At 36.9% G+C, this 21,087-nt stretch overlaps 1 protein-coding gene across 1 annotated transcript in view; it reads left to right on the top strand.

The window, feature by feature from the left end:
• The window catches only part of ADGRV1 (adhesion G protein-coupled receptor V1), a 596,167-nt gene that overhangs the window by 273,524 nt on the left and 301,556 nt on the right, over positions 1-21,087 (top strand). The window contains exons 79-83 of the mRNA XM_025388176.1: positions 4,739-4,923; positions 9,346-9,595; positions 10,126-10,265; positions 11,796-11,956; positions 20,533-20,633. Coding sequence (XP_025243961.1) covers positions 4,739-4,923; positions 9,346-9,595; positions 10,126-10,265; positions 11,796-11,956; positions 20,533-20,633 — 837 coding nt within the window. The remainder of the gene's footprint in view (positions 1-4,738; positions 4,924-9,345; positions 9,596-10,125; positions 10,266-11,795; positions 11,957-20,532; positions 20,634-21,087) is intronic.

Raw genomic sequence — 21,087 nt, forward strand, 5'->3', positions numbered from 1 at the left:
TTACGCCATTCTCCTGCCTCAGCCTCCCGAGTAGCTGGGACTACAGGCGCCTGCCCCCACGCCCGGCTAATTTTTTATATTTTTAGTAGAGACGGAGTTTCACTGTGTTAGCCAAGATAGTCTTGATCTCCTGACCTCGTGATCCACCCGCCTCGGCCTCCCAAAGTGCTGGGATTACAGGCGTGAGCCACCACACCCGGCCTGAATTCTTAAAAGAAAATGACTAATATTTGATTTCAGCTGAAGCCTTCTTTGCTCTGCTTATTTTCAAATCAAGTTTTTGTCACTACTTTTTAAAAAATAGAATGGTAGGCCGGGCGCGGTGGCTCAAGCCTGTAATCCCAGCACTTTGGGAGGCCGAGACGGGCGGATCACGAGGTCAGGAGATGAGACCATCCTGGCGAACACGGTGAAACCCCGTCTCTACTAAAAAATACAAAAAACTAGCCGGGCGAGGTGGCGGGCGCCTGTGGTCCCAGCTACTCGGGAGGCTGAGGCAGGAGAATGGCGTAAGCCCGGGAGGCGGAGCTTGCAGTGAGCCGAGATCGCGCCACTGCACTCCAGCCTGGGCGACAGAGCGAGACTCCGTCTCAAAAAAAAAAAAAAAAAAAAAATAGAATGGTATAATGTACTCTCAAATTCCTTTTTTATATGTACACCAATACTGGAATCTATTGATTTAACTGACATTTAATAATTATAGAAATATATAATACATAGGTACATACAGAAAACATATAAAGAAAACAAAAATTCTACTAACATAGACTTCAGTAAATGGAAATTCATACCTTGTTCTGCAATAAGAAGACTCAATATATGGCCACAACAGTTTTCTGTAAATTAACCTATAAATGCATCATAATTCCTATCAGTATATCAGTAGGTTGTTTTGGGGTTATTTTTACATTGATAAAATGATACTAAAGTTTACCTGGAAATGTAAACATGTGAAAATGGGCAGAACTTTCCTGAAAAAGAAGAAAAAGGAGAGGGACCTTACCCTAGCAGATATAAAAACATATTTGAAATATGATGTTACTTGTGATTAAAGGGGCACTGGTGCAGACATAAACATTCACATCAATGGAATAGAACAAAAAGTTCAAAAACTGAAGCATATATGAAAATTTTATATGTGATAAAGGTGCTATTTAAAAATCAATGGGTCGAAACTATTATTCAGCAAATAGTGTTGAGATGTCTGATGTAACCACTTGAAAGCAAAAAAAAAGAGCTGAACTTTATCCTAAACTCTACCCCAAAATAAATTCTAGAGAGATCAAATATTTCAGTGTAAAACTGAAACCATGAAAGCAGCAGAAAACATGGATCAGTCATTTCATCGTTTTAGTTTAGAATGAGGAAGATCTTTCTAAAGCATCAGACAAAACCCAGAAGCCACAAAGGAAATGATTGATAACCTGACCACATACAGTTTAAATAAAATTTATCTTAGCATACACCAAAGCAAAGTGAAAAGACAACTAATGAGTATGGGGAACGTTTTTGCAAATACACGTGTGATGAGAATGTTTATTTCAGCATTACTTATTATAACAATAAAAACTGGGAAAAACGATAGCCATTATGAAGGGCCTGACTAAATGAATGCATAAAATGTATTTAAAAATGCAAGAAATACATATTTTATATTTTAAACATAGCAATAATAATGAGAATAATAAAACAAATACTGAAAATGTAGATTATCACATAAAGATAAGGTTGCAAAATTTACCAAATAAAAATAAGGAATGCTCAGTTAAGTTTGAATTTCAGATAAACAACAAATACATTTTTTAGTATAAGTATATTGCAGATACTTATTTGGGAAATACTTATACCAAAAAGTTACTGCTGCCTGTCTAAAATTCGAATAAGGTCATTTGTACTTTACCTGGCAAACCATTGATATATGCCATATGAAATTATATACACTCTAAAATAACCTCAAATTAAAAAGGACAGAATAGAACTTCCAAGTACTGGAAGGTACTTCATTCTATAAGATCTTATATTTTAAGTGAAATTGTTTTATGTTTTTAAATTTTATTTTCGCCCAGATTCTGAGTTCTTTGAAACAAAATCTATTCTATACAAGCATTTCTTTTAAAAAATCTCAATAAATCTGAGGAAATATTATTACACATGCTAGAAGTGGCACAAGTATTGTACTGAAAAAGAGCATCAGCTTTAAATGCCTCACTATAAAGACTTTCTATATGAAATCCAGCTGTGGGTTCAGGCAAATTTTTGCTATGACAGAATATTCTATCCCCTGATTTTCCCAGGCATAGTGAAATAAAAAAACATTTTAGAAGTTCTCAGTCGCCTTAATAGCAAGAGCAGTCTAAAACCCCCCTGAATCTGATATGCTAACTTTGAATTTCATCAGGTTTTGATTTTGTGGTTATCAAATCTTGGCAAAGCCCATCAGGAGGTGTTGACTCTAATTTTTTGTCTGAAACACTTGAAAGAGCACAGGAATCATTAGTTCTGTAAAAGTTTGATAGACTATCCCCTACCTCCAAAGACCTCCATCTTTGTCTTCTATCCTGACAACTTTTTAAGTTTTTTTCATGGTTGATTCAGGTCTTCTGCTTGTTCGTAAGGCAATTTTAATAATGTTGGGAGTTCTTTTGTTGTTTGTGTAAACTGGCCTTGTGGAGCCAGCCTATTCTTTTCATCATATACTTTTTAATAATAGATACCTTATATTTCAATAATTAGTTTTTACACTTGATTTAGTTTGTTATCATACTAACAAGGATTTTGAGTTAACTTTGTACTTTACTGGCTGGTTTTGTGTTTCATGCTCGAGGTAATTTTGACTGACTTGTCTGTGAACTGAGTCAATCCAGGTGGTTGCTTTTGGACAAGCAAGTGGAGAATGTTGCCAGGCAGTGTAGGGCGGCTGTCAGGAGCACCTCCGAGGCTTCATGGTCACTAATTGTGTGCGAACAAAAAGGACAAGTTAGTCATCCTCCTTCTGCCTTAGTTCCCCTAACTGGAAACAAAACAAAGATAATAGGACCTTCCTCACAGGTTGTTGTGAAGATTAGTTGCTAGAAAGTGCCGAAAACTACAAGGTCCCTGTACTAACTGAGTGTTACAGAAATGGCCTTTTTGTTTCAGTTTTGTGTGCTTACTAAAAGAAAATTTCTCTTTTTTTTTTTTTTTTAATATGAATGAAAGTGTGGGTAGCCATATAATCTCTGGATTACAACCTTTAATTCTTACAATTCTGCACATATTGCTTTGCTGACTTCTGACATTTCATTTTTAGAAGAGTCAGAAGTTAAAGTAAATTTTTGTTTTTCTGTTGGTAATTTTTTTCCTATATGGTTTCTGGTATGATTTTTTTTTACTCTTGAAATAATATTTTTTAAAATCACCAAGATAATATCTGGTGTTGTCTCTTTTTCTAATTTTCCCTAGTATAAAAGCAATCTCTACATTTTTAGATATGAATATTTCTTCAGCATATTAAGGAGCTGTGCTATTTTTTGCCTCTGCCTGCTCTTTTATATATAAAATTGTATCTTAGGGATTTATCAAGATTTGTCCTACTAGCCTGTTATCTTTTCTCTAAGTTCTGGGAGATTTTCTTGAGCTTGTTTCCATTTATCATATTCAGTTTGCTTGTTTCAGTATCCAGTGGTTGTGCTCTGTCTCCATTTGTAATTTTTGCATTGCTAAATTTTTATTCTGTGTCTTTTACATTTCCCTGTGGGTTATTCTCCACTCTGCCTTACTATCTGGGAGATGACCATTCTTATAAATGCCAATCGTGAGCTCTCCTGCAAGCTTGGAACTGTACTAGATGACAAAGCCATAAAAAAAAAATGGGTGACATGATCCACTTTCACGATGAGCTTGAAACAGACAAATCATTTCTAGGTTGTCATAAGTTCACTAATAAAGGTACATGCAAGTTACAAAGAGAGTGAAAATGTAGGTTGGTAGATGGGGCATAGTGTAAGAATCATAGAGAAAGTGATGACTTTTAGAGTTTGAGAAAGTAATAGGGACTTATCAGAAGGTAATGGAGTAAGTGGCTTCACACCAATGCTTAAACAATAAAGATGTGGTCCCCGTTCATTCTGGATTTTTCCTCCTTTTTTTCCCCTGTCTCTCAAAAAAACAAATAACCCAGTGTTTTGGGTTTTTTTGTTTGTTTGTTTGTTTGTTTTTTAGTTGGAAGGGTCATACTTATTGAAAAAGGCAAAAGTGATCGGAGCTCTTAACTAATCTTGAAAAGGATTTTCTCATTTGGTGCTTTAAATATTTAGTGATTATGATAGCTTCTGTTTACTGAAAAAAATAATTTTGGCACTATTATAAACAAATATTCTTGAGGTATTTATTTCCTTATTTGTTGATCAAAAGAATAAGAATTCCTGGGATAGATGTAAAAGTGAGACTAATTTTAACTCATGATGTTAATTATTGTAGTTAAAATTAAGTAATCTATGCAGCCATTTAGGACTTTGTCTAATGATTAAGTAGAAAATATTTTGGTGATTATGCCTTTTCTTTATAGATGATTATGTCTTTTCAACTACAAATATATGTATTTGAAATATAATTTTGATACCAATTTCTCTTAAATTTTCTTATGTTTATCCTTACTAATGTTAATAACTATTAATAAAGAACACACACATATATATAGCATATAATTTAAGAAATTTCTTTTTATAGATATATTTTTATACTTAGATTCTTTTTCCAGATAACTACCGAAGGAAAAAATCAAGCTTTCAGTGTTGCCAGCCGAACTCTTTTCTATGAGATTCTTTGTTCTCTTATTAACCCAAAGCGCAAGGACACTAGGGGATTCAGTCACTTTACTGAAGTGACTGAGAATTTTGCCTTTTCTCTGCTGACTAATGTTACTTGCGGCTCTCCTGGTGAAAAGTAAGTATCTTTTAATATATTAGCAGTACTTTTTATGCATTTTTCACTGTTTACAAAGCAACATATAATGCAAAATGACATTTAGATGATGTAACTAAGAATGATACAGTCAATGCATTGTACCTCTTGGGCAGTTGAAGTTAATTATTTGAAGGAAACATAGCAGGTACATCAAAAAAATAAATGTATACTGTCAACAGTATATTCCACTTATTTTGAAGTGTTTTTTGAAAATAACAAAGTCTTACTGTTTACTCTTATTTATTTAATGAGTGAAAGGTACATTCTGAATAGAAAAAAAAAGTAATTTCAACCTTTAGGAGTGTTTTGATGTGCTATTAACTGTGCTTCCCCCAATCACAAACAATTGTGATTGTTTTGTCCATTTGGAGACAGCTCTCAGAATGTTGTTGAACTTCAGACTAGTTGTCGGAAAGCTAGCAAAAGGAAAAGGAAAAAATAAAATGTGGCTCATGTTCATTATTAACTACATAGTTAATTTTATAACTATATGTTAACATACCTCTCTATACTATAGGTACTATACTAATACCTCTATATTAACTATATATATATTTTTAGACAGTGTTTCGCTCTTGTCGCCCAGGCTGGAGTGCAGTGGCAGGGTCTCAGCTCACTTCAACCTCTGCCTCCTAGGCTCGGGTGATTCTCCCACCTCAACCTCCCTAATAGCTAGGACCAGAGGCGTGCACCACTACACCTGGCTAATTTTTGTATTTTTTGTAGAGACAGGATTTAACCATGTTGCTTAGGCTGTTCTTGAACTCCTGGGCTCAAGCAATCCACCTGTCTTGGCTTCTCAAAATGCTGGGATAACAAGCGTGAGCCACTGTGCCCAGACCAATGTTAGTTCCTAGGTCACAAGACATGCGAAGTTCAAAGAGATAGTCAATCCAGATAGAAAAAAGTTATAAGAGAGACCAAGGGATAAAATAATAATAATACAAATGATATTAATTATACCTCTGCTATAGTCCTGACACTGATTTAAATTGAACAATATCAATTGCCTTTGTTAATAGGTAAAAACAGTGTAATGAAATTTCCATGTGGTTCAACCTAATCCTTGCTAAAAGTTGTGCATATTATTTTGTCCTTATAGAGATCATTTTAAGTAGCTATTCAGGATTTGAGTGAGGGCTTTTAGTACCCCTATTTACAGATGTAGACACTAAGGCTAGAAATCTTACACAGCTTGCCAAGGATCACACAATTAGTCCATGGTGAGACCTGGACCCAATCTCGGACTTACTTGAGTCTACAGCCCCTGCTGGACAGCTGTGGTCAGCATAGATTGTAACCACCTACTTCATAGCAAAATCTGCCTTCTCCAACCCCATGGCTCTGAAGTGCCCTAGACTTTCATCCCAGATCAGTTCTAAGGTGTGACTTGAGGTAAACGTACAGAATCAACATATCCCTATACTCTACTCTTCCTTTAATTTTGATGAGCGGGTCCTGGAAATTGAGGTTTTCTTAATGTGCAAAATCAGAAAAGCCTCACAGGGGCCTTTTGAAAGGATTCTCCAATCCTCACCCCCGCTCCTAAACGTCCATCTGAGAGCAATGATTAGCAGTTCGGCTCCTTAGTGCGTCTTATAAATGTCTCTAATGCTGTCTTCAGAAACCTCTGAAATGGATCATTTATTTGCTTCAAGTAAGTTTACACACTGAGGCCACAGTATGCATTTGTGTGTTTGTGTAGTCAAGAATACCTGTCATTGTTTTCCCCTGTTGAACTATGTTCAACTATTTTGTTCAATTAAATCAAGCAGTTCATAGCTTTGCAATCCCCACAATCTCATTCTTCTTTTCTGTTTTCCCCGTATCTCCATAAGAACACCAGCATGTTAAAATCACCAGGTTGTCTTAGATGTGAACCATCTACCTTGCTGTGCACACTGAGTCCCATATCTGTGCCTTCAAAGGCCCAGTGAAAACTCAAGAGCATATAAGATATACAAAAAGAGTGGCCTTTTCTGTTTTGTTGACTACTGTATTCCCCAGGCCTAGAACAGTGTCTGGTATGTGGTAGATTCTCAGTGGTTACAATAAAATGAGGGAATAGAATGAGTAAATGAATCAACATGTTTTCTGCCATGTGCTTCCACTAAATAGACTTACCTTTCCTTTTGAGTTGTCCAGGAAAAGGAAACAGCGTGTATAATGGCAGGCAGGCAAGAATTAGCATGGTATGTTTGGGGAGATCATCAGTTTTTTAAAGAATGAACATGGAGTAAGCTAGGTAGGGTGTGTGTGTGGGGTGGGGGGAGAGAGAGAGAGAGAGAGAGAGAGAGAGAATGAATCAAACTTTGGATTTTAGAGACATTATGTTGAGAAGAGTGTTAAAGGTTAGAGAATAGGGCAAAGAAAGAAACAGGAAAACCACATAGAGGATTACTGTTCAGGTAAAAGAAGATGAGGACTGAAATTAAGGCAGGGACGTGAGAGGGTGGTACCTTGAAAATAATTAGGTGGTAGAATTAATATGAAGATGACGAATTGAACACAGAAAATAAGAGAGAGCTCAAGACTAGTTTGTTTACTCAGGAAGCCCTAAAGATGCTGAACATTCTGATATGCATTATTTATACATTGTCTTGAGCAATATCAAGGGTGTCTGCTGAGAGTTAAGCATTTGGGGAGTGAGCAAGGATATTGAGGAGAATGATGAAATCTAGAACAATCACTTGGAAGCCAAGTAAAAATAATGCCAGGTGGCACTGAGGGTCCAACTGAGGTTGGTCACTGTGAATTTGCAGTGGTGCCAATCTACATGTCAATGTGGGAGTTTTCCCCCCTCATACCAACCTAGGTATAAAGCAGACTGTGAGATTGATCAGGGTGAGTGCATTTGAGGGACATAGGTGTCACCGGTTAAGGTGTCAGGGAAATTATGGTTATCAGCAAATAGGAGGGGTCAGGAATTTCTCATGCTTGTGTCAAGGTTAGGTAGAGTCACTGCATGCGGTGGTGGTCTCTAGCAGAGTCCCTGATAGCAGAGTCCCTGACTGGACTGACTCTGAGTAGATGACAAAGGGTGGGAGGGAAAAAGGGATGTGGAGTCATGTGTCTGAGGTTCACTGATCTCATCCACATTGTGTCTGGTCAGGGTGTCTGCAGTGACACCTTTTAGGCTGAGAGTCACCATTGTCTTCAGATTAAAAGATGAGATTTTGACAAGCTATGGTGGAGGTGGAGGTGAAGGTATGTGGGGTCCATGCAAATTGAGGTGTTTCAGTAGGAGGCATGGACAGAGGACCTAGAGCCCCAGGTGAATAAGTGGATTCAATTCAGATATTTGAAGGCACCAATTTGAACAGGATAGCTGAGGTTGCAGAGGAGATTTTTTTTTAGAGAGGATGTATCACTACAGGAAAAAGTTGGCCCTTACTCTTTCTTTTCCTGACTCAGTTTAGAATTCTCTGCTCCATTTCCCACGTCTGGGGTCTTGACAAGATATCATGTAAATCTATGATGTAGTTACGCATACTCTACATCGATTGTGACATATATAACTTTTAACATTTAATGCATAAATCTTATTCTAATATTCTCTCAGCTTTTCCAGGCAGGTTTAAGATCTGATTTATCTATGTATCTCCTGATTGTTTGCAAACATGATGGGTCAGCCAACAGGATGCATCTGATTCTCTGGGGGACTGGTTATAAATATAAATTCCTAGAACCCCTAATCCCCTCCCTGGGTAGGGATTCTGATTTAGTAAATCTGCAGTGTAATCTAGAAATCTGTACTTTAAAACAAATTTCCTAGTAATTTCAATGCACACTGAGGTTTAGAAGCAATTTCACTGAGCCCAGGTTCTTATTATGCCTAGTAGATCTTCAAAACAGACTTGTTAAGTGAAAAAAGATCACTGTTCAGTGCTGTTTCTCTTGTCCGTCAAATAAGATTATATTAGCCAGGCTCTGGTGGATTAGAAAAGCATGAGGTAAACTCTTGTTGAAAACATGGCTCTACATATATAAGGTTTATGCTGTTCTTAAATAAAGCAAAGGGCTTTAGCTCAGTGGGGGGCATGCTTTTCTCAACCTCTTCCAGCAATGCCGATGTGACTGACATAGAAAAGCATACTTTATAGCCACAGATTTCATCTTTATAGCCACAGATTTCATCTTGATATCCATAAAACAGTTTTCAAAAACCCATGTTTTAGGTTACTAGGAGCATCAAGCCAGAGGATGCAGAAAATTCTATGCAAAAAATCATGACAACCACAAAAGAACTGAAGGCACATTGTATCTACTGCTTCTGGGTTTTTTGTGTTATTGTTATACATAAAGATTAGAACCCAATTGTAATGCACTTTAACAGATATAAGTGGATATATGTATTCAAATACATGCCATTTTTACAGACCCTTTGCTTTTCTGTTGTAGAGGCAAAACCATCCTTGATAGTTGCCCTTACTTGTCAATATTGGCTCTTCACTGGTATCCTCAGCAAATCAATGGACACAAGTTTGAAGGAAAGGAAGGAGATTACATTCGAATTCCAGAGAGGCTACTGGATATCCAGGATGCAGAAATAATGGCTGGGAAAAGTACATGTAAATTAGTCCAGTTTACAGAGTATAGCAGCCAACAGTGGTTTATAAGTGGAAACAATCTTCCTACCCTGAAAAATAAGGTAATCTATCATTTAAAACACTTATATGGTTGGAATGTGATTTATTTCTTTAGCAGGCACACTCGGAGTGCGTTTGTTTAATCACAGTTTTGGTAAGTGCTACACATGGTGAACTAATATGAAATGTGTTCCATCTTTATGAACTATTTGTAGAAAGTTTAGTTTCTAAGTGAGCTGGAAATGTTTCCTTCATGTTTTGAGTAAAATACATATTATGTATGTGAGGAAAGTAAAATATAGATAGCTTTCACTAATATAATATGCTATTCTTTACTTTTAGTGAAGTCATCCAGTTAGAGTCAAAGTGAGTGTTGTCAGCTGAAGACTGCTGAATGACTAAGGCAGGTTAGAAAGGGCACAATGGAAAACCAATCGGACATCCTGCATGCCTAAATAAGCTAAATACTAACAGTGAGAGAAAACAAGTGACTGTAGCTACTAGAAAATGAGCTCAAGCTCAGGGTAGGAGGCTCAGTCATTACACCAATTGTAAAACATCATTATATGTTCTGTTGCTTTTAACATTCTAGGTATTATCTTTGAGTGTGAAAGGTCAGAGTTCACAACTCCTGACTAATGACAATGAGGTTCTCTACAGGATCCATGCTGCTGAGCCGAGAATTATCCCTCAGACATCTCTGTGTCTCCTTTGGAATCAGGCTGCTGCAAGGTACTTACTAATACATTTAAAAAATCAGAATTTGGTCCTTCCCCATTTCAGTACCACTGAGCCTAATGTTTTGTACTGAGCATAGATGGTGGCCCCAGATGACATTAGACTGGAAAATAACTTCCATAATAAATAAGAGGAAGCAACACAGGAAATGGTCTAGTATCGTTCTGATGGCAAATGCAGCCAAGCATTTCAATATGCATGTAGCACATTATTTACTTCTTCATTTTCACTACTTTCATGGGATGTAGCATGAGTTCTGGCCAATTCTGATAACCTTGAAGTTATCAGTAAATTTACTGGGCAGGAAAGAAATTCCTTCTTTTACCATTTCCATCTGGGCTTGTGGTTCTGGAAGCTGATGCCTTGTGTTTAAGAGGAATCAGCAGAAATTTATAATTCTAGTCCACATGGCTTGGAGTACATTTTGAGATTAGATCCATGGACACAAATGGAAAGGGGAGAATGATTCTTTCTTTGAATCTCCTCGGCCTCAGGTCTCAAGTTTTGAGCAGTTACAGTCACTAGGAGCTCAGTCAGTGCTGCAGGATCAGGCAGTGCTGGCCTAGAAGGGTCTAGGGTTCGTGTCAGCCACTTGATTTTGTTTATTACTGAATTTCAGCCATGCAAACTAAAATTCTAAATAGGTGTAATATAATAGCTTAGTTTGGTAACCAAGTGTCCTCAAAAACACTGAAATTTCTACTTTCTTTTAGAAAAATTCCACTTGAAATTTCTTCCTAGGTTTAAGACAGATCTTAAACCTAATACATAGATACTCTGAAATCTTCAATATATAATTAATAGTGAATGTTTCAAGCTGCATCTGGAGTTTGGGTCAGGAAGTTTTAGGTCCTTAAAAAAGTAAAGAAACTAAGAGGCATTAAAAGGGAAGAGGCTCAAGCGATAGTCACTGAGGAAGGCTCAGATGGCTTGGCATTAGATGCAATGTTTGCTGAAATCATGACATGGTTTTTCTGCTAAATTAGCCAGAATTCATAAAGGAAACACTTGAAAGAAGCTTAGAAAACATATACATAAGTCACTGCAAAGTAGAAAAAAATTGAGGAAGAAATCTTAGAAAACCATACAAATAATTAATATGGTTCAAAATACAAGGACTTGTGGGGAAAAAAAAAAGAAGAGTAAACACATATCACAGCCATGTTGTTCTTGTGGGCATTTTGAATGCTAGAGAAGAGTGCCTTCTATTGAACATGTCGGGTAGGTTTGCTAGATTAGGTAGGAATTTGTACTGCCCTGTTGAGAGGACAAGCTCCTTTGGTACCAACAATGCCTTCAAAGCTTTGGTTGGTATTTAGGCTGCTTCTTAAGACATCCTGTGGAATCTGTTATGTCATGTTCTGAACAAGATGTTCCTTTCACTGTTTCTTCTTGAAAATGTGGTTTACTTAAGTATTGAGTAAAGAACACTTAAGTTCAGTAAGCTATTTTTTCTTTAAAAGCCATCTCAACACCTTAAGTATTGATGAAAGAGGAAAAATGACTATTGTGTTTTTGCCCTAGCTGGTTGTCTGACAGTCAATTTTGCAAAGTGGTTGAGGAAACTGCAGACTATGTGGAATGTGCCTGTTCACACATGTCTGTGTATGCTGTCTATGCTCAGACTGACAACTTGTCTTCATACAATGAAGCCTTCTTCACCTCTGGATTTATATGTATCTCAGGTCAGTGACAGTATTTTTGAATCAATAGTTATAAATGTTTATGAAAATGGAAATCTGTTTTTCCATAGTCCTTTTATATATGCAGGATGCAAACATACCATAATTCCATCAGCACTAGGATAAAGCAAACTTTTTCATTGTCTTATTCATTAATTCATTCAACAAATATTTATGGAGGGCCATCTCTGTACTGAGGATACAGTAAAGAATGAGATGCAGTTTCACCCCTAAAGAGTATGTACTACAGTGTAGAATAGAAGCTAGATAATAGGTAAGGAAAGGCTATAGTTTACAATACCATGGTTTAGAGGGCAGGTTCTGCAGTTACAATGTGATGACTATGTGAGATATTAAGAAATACGGCCGGGCGCGGTGGCTCAAGCCTGTAATCCCAGCACTTTGGGAGGCCGAGGCGGGTGGATCACGAGGTCAGGAGATCGAGACTATCCTGGCTAACATGGTGAAACCCCGTCTCTACTAAAAATACAAAAAACTAGCCGGGCGTGGTGGCGGGCGCCTGTAGTCTCAGCTACTTGGGAGGCTGAGGCGGGAGAATGGCGTGAACCCGGGAGGCGGAGCTTGCAGTGAGCCGAGATCACGCCACTGCACTCCAGCCTGGGAGCACAGCGAGACTCCGTTTCAAAAAAAACAAAACAAAAAACAAAACAAGAAATACATACAAAGAATTTTCAAAAAAATACATGCAAAGATTTTTGTATTTTTTATTGTTTTTAAAGCTACCCCATGGGAAGATTTTGTATTCTACAACTTAAGAGTTGTGAATATGCCAACCACTGTGTTAAAAAATAAATCATCTTTCACATTCCACATCTAGGCCTCATATTTGGCAGTAAGAAGAAATTAAATTGTATTAATGTCTGTCAAACTACCTACAGCTTAACAATAGAAGTGTTATTATTTGCTGTATTAATGATACGGTTGGACATCTGAGAATTCCTTAAACTATAATTCTATGCCCCACCCTCACCCATTCTGTGCCCTGATACTCTTCTTACAGCCCCACAACTTTTTCTATGAACAAGGTGCTATATAGTGAATTAAATTAAGAGCTGGGTATAGGATAATGGTTAAAAAATGCAAACTTTGGAGCCAGACTGCTTGGGTTCAAATCCTAATTATGCTGTTAGCTAGTTGTGGGACCTGGATCAAATTACTTAGTTTCTCTGTACTTCATTTTTCCCACCCATGATATTTGATTACAAATTGTATCTATGTAACAGGGTGGTAAATATATGAAGTGAGACTTTTCTAACATTCTGCTTTAGTGATATTTTGTTCGTAAATGTGATTATTATTGAATGCATATCTCTTGTATTTGGTATGCAAACAGTCTCTAATAGTCATTATCTTTTAGGAAGTTTTTCTGGAGATAGAATCAAGTAATTAATTAATATTCTTTGTTCTGGTTGCCAGTCTTTCCAATATAACTTTATTTTATATAGTTATAAATTTTCTTTAATGTGTTTTAATTCTGAACCTAACTTCAATTCAATAGCAAGTTAATAACTTCTTATTCTTAATATCTTTCATAAAGGATGACATTTCTTACTTAATAGAATCTTCTAGGTCCATATAGTTCCAAAATCAGATGGAGACATCCTATTTTACTTTTATGCTAATATATTTAAAGAGCAAATCAATTTTATAGAATGATGAAATAATATCAAAAGGTACAATGTTGAAATACAATCTAGATATCACTTTAAATGTTTTCATCGAGACATAGGTTTATGTGCTGCTATGACCCACAAAATCCCTTGCTTGTTCCCAAAGACTGAATATCAAAAAAAAAAAAAGGAGTTTTAAAAACTGAAGAGAGAATGTTATCCGGATTGTATAGAAAACTAGTAGGACTGACTATAATGGGTTTCCTGGAGAATCGTTAGTAAATACCTGTGTATATTTTCTGCAACTTACTCTAGAAAAGGCTACATGGATTTGCTCATGTATTTGAGAATCAACACCTAAATGTTAGTATCTGCTTTTATCACTTTTGACTTGGCATCATATTTGAAATTATTTTATTCTCTCTGTCCATGTCATATTGTTATGTAATTGCATGTTCTGTCGATAAGGAGACACAAAGTCTTGTCTTTGTACCTCAGTTTCAGCTCATCCCTCAGAGCTGGATGAATTCCCATCCCTCTGATGGATCCCCAGGAACCAGAAAAGAGAATTTTATATATCTTATATACATATTCTTTATATATCTTATATACATATTCTATAATTTAGGTCAGGACACATCGAATATCCCTCTGAACTTGATAGCAGTTTGCTAGCACTTTTCCTGAAATACAGCAATATACAATTAGGAATTTAACCTTTTTTTAAAATACAGAGTAGATCACAATGTTTCGGTCCCAATTCTAGTTTACAGTTCTATTTACTATACTAGAGCAAAACTACCCTAGTGTGTGAAATAGTTGTAAAGGCCAAAAAGCTTACCACTTCTCAGCTTAGAAAGATGAAAGGAAAGGGCATATACATGTGACTTAAAATTGTAAACTAGTTTGCCAACTATCAGAAAATTAAACTAAGATCATTCCTTGAGGTTAAAATGAAAGGACAAATCATCCATCGCTGTGTGCATTAGAGTGTAGCATTATGGAACTCAACACAAAGATGGCTTGGTAGAAGTATAACTTAAAATAATCAGATAATAAAGCCATAATTTTGTAGTATAATTATTAAGAAACTTCAGCATGGTTTGAGATACACATCATTGCTATTTTGAGGATGTCAAGGAAGCCTACTCTGCCTTCCCATAACTCTTTTGATATTGTGCTATCAAAGATAAGACTATTGGTTAGGCTACTGCATTGAGTTTGACTCTGAATACAACTCTTATAGTCTTGTAATCTTTTTTTTTTTTTTTGAGATGGAGCACCACCATACTTGGCAAATTTTTGTATTTTTTATAGAGATAGGGTTTCGCCATGCAGCCCAGGCTGGTCTCAACTCCTGGACTCAAGCGATCTTTCCACCTCACCCTGCCAAAGTGGTGGGATTACAAGTGTGAACCACCATGCCTGGCCAATATGGACATATTATTTGGGATGAGTTTGGCTACAAGTAACAGATGACAGTTCAAAGATATCTTAAACAAACGGATTTAATTCCCAGATTGATTAATTCAGTACCTTAATGGTGTTGTCAGGAGCCCAGACTCTTCTCTTTTTATCCTCAAAGATTTTTTTCCATCAGCTTTGTCTGTACATGATCTTAAGTTGGCTGTAGCAACTCCAGGCATCACACTAGCAATGTGCAGGCTTGCCAAGGGAAAAGCTTTTATTTGGGTCCAGTTTTAACAGCAGTGAAAACTTTCCTAAAAGCCACCCAGAATGTTTTCCCTTGCTTCTTTTTGATCAGAATTATATTCTGTGCCCTTTCATAACTAGTCTTTGTCTTGGAGAAGATCCAGATAGAAATAGAGAGACAAGCACTGAAAGAGCAGCAAGGGTTTATCTTTCTGAACATTGCCCAGCAGTCCCTGACATATACTAGTTCATTGGTTGTTTTGTAGAGATGGTGGGAGTGAGGCAAGTGGGTGCAGGAGTTCCTACTATTTTGCTCAGGCTGGTCTCTAAAACGTCTGGCCTCAAGCGATCCTCCTGCCTGAATCTCCCAAAGTGCTTGAATTACAGCTGTGAGTCACCACACCAGCCTGACATACAATAGTTTTAATAGATGTTTGTTAAGTAAATAAATATACAGTATTGATCTGATGATATCCTCCAATAATGAGATGTATTTTTGCTATGTGTCAAGTTCATACTTTCAAGTGCCATACCATATTATTGTAGCCATTTTTAATAAAAATTATTTTATTTATTTTGAGATGAAGTCTCTCTCTGTTGCCCAGGCTGGAGTGCAGTGGTGTGGTCTCGGCTCACTGCAACTTCTGCCTTCTGGGCTCAAGCGAGTCTCCTGCCTCAGCCCCCTGGGTAGCTGGGATTACAGGCACGTGCCACCAAGCCTGGATAATTTAAAAAATTATTTTAAAATATGGCATATTTTTTCTTGCTTTCACTTAGGATAGTTTAACACAACACTCTCCAACAGAGTTTTCCAGGATAATGGGGATATTTTACACTGTCTAGTATGGTAGCCACTAGCCACCAGTGGTGCCTGAGCCCTTGAAATATGGCTTATACAATTGGAAAGCTGAATTTTTAATTCTATTTCATTTTAATTAATGAAAATTTAAATTTAAGGCTGGGTGCTGTGGCTCATGCCTTTAATCTCAGCACTTTGGGAGGCCAGGAGTTCAAGACCAGCCTGGGCAACATAGTGAGACCCTGTCTCTACAAAAAGTAAAAAAAAAAAAAAAAAAAAAAAGCCAAGCATGATGGCACGTGCTATAGTCCTAGCTACTCAGGTGGCTGAGATAGGAGGATTGCTTGAGCTCAGGAGTTCAAGGCTGCAGTGAGCTATGACCATGCCACTGCACTCCAGCCTGGGTGACTGAGCAAGACTCTGTCTCTTAAAACATAATAATAATAGTAATGAAAATTTAAACTTAAATGCCCACATGTGACTAGTGGCTATTGTATTGAACAGCGTTAAGTTCAACCACCTGTTTATCTGGAGGGTGATCTCCTGGAAACCTCATCCCTCTAGAATAACTCCTTTCCCCTAATACACAGAACTTTTATACTGTAAAATCCTTCATGCTGACTTTTGTTCATACTAGAAATCTTTTTTTTTTTTTTTTTGAGACAGAGTTTCACTCTTGTTGCCCAGGCTGGAGTACAATGGTCCGATCTCAGTTCATTGTAACCTCCACCTCCGGAATTCAAGCACTTCTCCTGCCTCAGCTTCTTGAGTAGCTGGGATTACAGGTGCCCGCCACGATGCCCAGCTAATGTTTGTATTTTTAGTAGAGGTAGGGTTTTGTGCCTTTAGCTTATTATCAGCAGTAACGAAAAGGCATTATGCTGAGGACAGAGGCATTATGCTGATGAGAAACATGGGAATCAATAGTGATAAGCACCAAAAAGTAGAAAAAGTGACAAGCACAGCAGTTAGGTTGGTGCAAAAGTAACTGCAGTTTTTGAAATTAAAATTAATTAAAATTAGTTGCCAAGGCCGCACGCGGTGGCTCAAGCCTGTAATCCCAGCACTTTGGGAGGCCGAGACGGGTGGATCACGAGGTCAGGATATCGAGACCATCCTGGCTAACACGGTTAAACCCCGTCTCTACTAAAAAATACAAAAAAAAAAAAAAAAAAAAAAAAAACTAGCCGGGCGAGGTGGCGGGCGCCTGTAGTCCAGCTACTCGGGAGGCTGAGGCAGGAGAATGGCATGAACCCGGGAGGCGGAGCTTGCAGTGAGCTGAGATCCGGCCACTGCACTCCAGCCTGGGCGGCAGAGCGAGACTCCGTCTCAAAAAAAAAAGCCTAAGCTGAAAAGCTAATAGTGGACTTAATAATGAAATAATGATAATTTGGTTTTATTTGAATTTATCTGTAGAGAAGGCAGACAGATAAACAGATAATTCATAAATATTTTAAGGAAAATTTCATGAGAAAAGGTACTAATACTTGTCTTGTGAAGGAGTAAACTTAAGTTATTTGGAAAGTATCTCTCATTCTTAAGTGATGCCAAATAATAAAGATGTTTACAAACATATGTAATGCACATATGTAATTTATGTACAAATATTTCATATGTTTATATGCATACAAACTTTCAGATATTGTGTGGATAGACAGGGAAAACTGTAGTCAAGTGTGATAATAAAAGACTTTAGCTGTTCTTTACTAATTAGATGTTCTTTTAGAATCAAATCTGTAATCTACATAGCGGTAGGAAAAAAAAAGAAAAGGCAGATTACTCAATTAGCTGCTTGTTTTGTCTACATCATTGCCAAGAAATCTGTTTTTTTTTTTTAAACTGTTCAGAGTATACCTTTAAGTAATACCTGGAATTGTGATACTTTGTTTTTTAAAATTTTTATTTATTTATCTTTTTTTTTTTTTTTTTTTGAGACGGAGTCTTGCTCTGTCGCCCAGGCTGGATTGCAGTGGTGCAATCCTAGCTCACTGCAACCTCTGCCTCCAGGGTTCAAGTGATTTTCCTGCCTCAGCCTCCCGGGTAGCTGGGACTACAGGTGCATGCCACCACGCCCAGCTAATTTTTTTATTTTTAGTAGACACAGGGTTTCACCGTGTTAACCAGGATGGTCTTGATCTCCTGACTTTGTGATCTGCCCACTTCGGCCTCCCAAAGTGCTGGAATTACAGGCATGAGCCACCACGCCCGGCTATACTTTTTTTAAAAAAAATCATTCTATTTATAGTTATAACACTTTATGCTTTGTAATTTGCATATTTATATTAAGGAATTTAAACCGAAAAGTTTCTGCAATTAAAAAAATGATTTCTAAGTTTAAATAGATGTTAAATATAGCTATTTAATTTCAGATGAAAAAATAAAAGGTAAGTATTTAGTTTATAGTGTCTTAGAAACCTGATAATTGAAATAATTATTTCTTTAAATTTTAGGTATTTAATACCCTCACCCAAGCTAGATGAGTTTCCCTAGACTAGGACCCGGTCTGTTTGAGGATTTTAGCAATATTCTTCTCCCCTACGTAAAAAAACGCATCTAGATAACTATGATGCGTTATAGGCTAGTAGAATCTCGCCTGTCTTCCTGCCACTGGCTTTGAATCTTGAGCTGCCACCAGGTGTCATGCTAGCATTTTAATTGAAGCCTAATATACTTAATTAAATATTTCTGAGCTGGTCAAATTTAGTATACAAAATGTATATCATGAAACAGGAGTATAATAGAGCATTACTAAATTAAAGGAAAAGGCTATAAATAAGCTCTTCTTGTGCACTAGAACAAACAGTTGACTTGTGTATTTCTCCTTGCTCAGCACTAATCCCTTGCCTCGCATTGTTATCGTCTACCGCAGTAAACTTACAGCAGAGCATGTATTTGTGATCATGTGCCTTAAAATGAAAAAGAAAACCTTGCAAGCCCTGCTTTAAAGTCGATATATTACACACACACGGAGACACACGCATGCACATTCACACACTCAAGCCTTGAATTTAAACTGGCTTTTATCATCCTAGGGAATTCAAAGTATACATTACCTGAGCTCTGAGCATCCGCTTTAATAGAATATAGACTACCTGGGTCAAGATGCACAATATCTGGCATGACTCTGCAGTTTCTGAAGATACACTCTGTACTTATGTGGGTGGATTTTGAAGCCAGCCCCAGGACCTACACACGTGTTCCAGAACACCCCATGGAAGCCTTCCCAAAAAACGGATTGCTCCAGATATCTTGGCCAAATTTCTAGGCCAAAAGCCTTGACTAATGCAAAGCCTCCCTTGTTGTGGAGAGCCTTGTCTACCTGGTTAAAATATAACTCAAATGGTTTCTCAAAAAGAAGTTATGAGAAAATGAGTCACAAGACCCCATGTAGACCTTTTGCAGATGCCCAGTCCACTTATGCCAACATGCAATGTATTCTGAAAGTTTGTTCCACAGCTTCAAAAGAAAACAAAATGTTTAATGAGTGCAGTGCCTCCTGTTTATTAAGGAGGCATTGATATAACTAAACAAGGTAATATGTGCAAAGTACATGGCAAAGCAGTATACATATGTCAATTGCTGTTATGTTTCAGTAATCCTTAGATGAAATAACCTACTGAGAATAAGAGTGGGGTAAAATACTTAAGGGAAAAAGCAAATAGGTTATCATATGCAGCACATTTAAGTCTTAAAAGGCAGAAAATATTTTTAAAATACGTGTATATTCTGCCTTTAAAAATCTAACATTAAAAGAAATGTATATGAATTGCAAGATAAAAGATTTCTTGGATTAGTGCTAAGGTTCTGACTATCCCCTTAAAGTTGTGTAAACAGGCGAATTCAAACAAACTCAAAGATAATAAGAATAATTTTCTTCATACAACTTAGAAATTTAGAAGTTTAAGTTAAAAGTCATTTTGGAGAAAATAGCACATTTTCTTCCTGGTTTGGGCATCCAGTAGTGCAAAGTTGCCTTTAAAATTCATAATTAGCACTATTGTAATTACATAACTACTTCTAGTGGATAAAAAAGGGGTAATTACCAAGCCTGAGTTTTGGTAGGACCATTCAAAATTTTATGACTGAAAAATCCTATTCACGTACCTGAATATTTCTATTTCCCCAAGCCACCTGTTCTTAGAAAGTTGGATTCCAATTTGATTTTTTCTTAAACAATAAAACTTGACTTCTGTAAATATAGAAAACCAAGGGCCTAATAAAATTATTAATCTGCTTAATTTGTAATTTCTTTTTAGTGGAGAAGTGAACATGTAGATATTTATAGTTATCCATTGGGCTTGACTGCTAAGTGTGAAGATCTTACTTGTCATGGAAAATGGAGTAGATTACAATTGCCATGTCATCTTTTCCAGAGGTACTGGGCAGAGGCAGGTGGCAGACCTGACATGCCTAGCTGCTGCCAAAGATTCTTGCTATGATGCTGTTAGAATCTTCGTGGATTATTAAGCCATACGTGGACTTTTTTGTTCCTACAGGTCTTTGCTTGGCTGTTCTTTCCCATATCTTCTGTGCCAGGTACTCCATGTTTGCAGCTAAACTTCTGACTCACATGATGGCAGCCAGCTTATGTACACAGGTAGGAGAGTGCTGGCATTTATGATTTATCATGAGATGTCTGTGTTTCTTCTTCTTTGGTCCTTGAACTGAGTGTAAAAGTAAAGTTTAATCTCAACTTAGTTGAAATAAACTTGTTTACTTTTGCAGTGGAAGAGAATGGGGCTAGGAGAGTCATGTAAGGAAAATTAGGCCTAAAATGCTTCTTTCTACAGAGAAGCACCTTAATATCATTGCTTACAAAAAAAGCTTCTTATCGCAAAGTATCATATTGTCAGCTAATATATGCTGAATGTGTTTGTAATTTATATATACATTAAAATTAACATATTAATCTGTTTGAAATATGCTGTGTTATAAATTCTTTATGTGTAGGACGTTAAGATGATGTAAACTTTTGAAGTATCTGGACACTTTGTATTGTTTCCTATAATATAATAGTTTAATAGAACATTTTCTTTTGAAAAATCAATCAG

This window comes from Theropithecus gelada, chromosome 6, assembly GCF_003255815.1.
Source record: "Theropithecus gelada isolate Dixy chromosome 6, Tgel_1.0, whole genome shotgun sequence".
Classification (NCBI taxonomy): domain Eukaryota; kingdom Metazoa; phylum Chordata; class Mammalia; order Primates; family Cercopithecidae; genus Theropithecus; species Theropithecus gelada.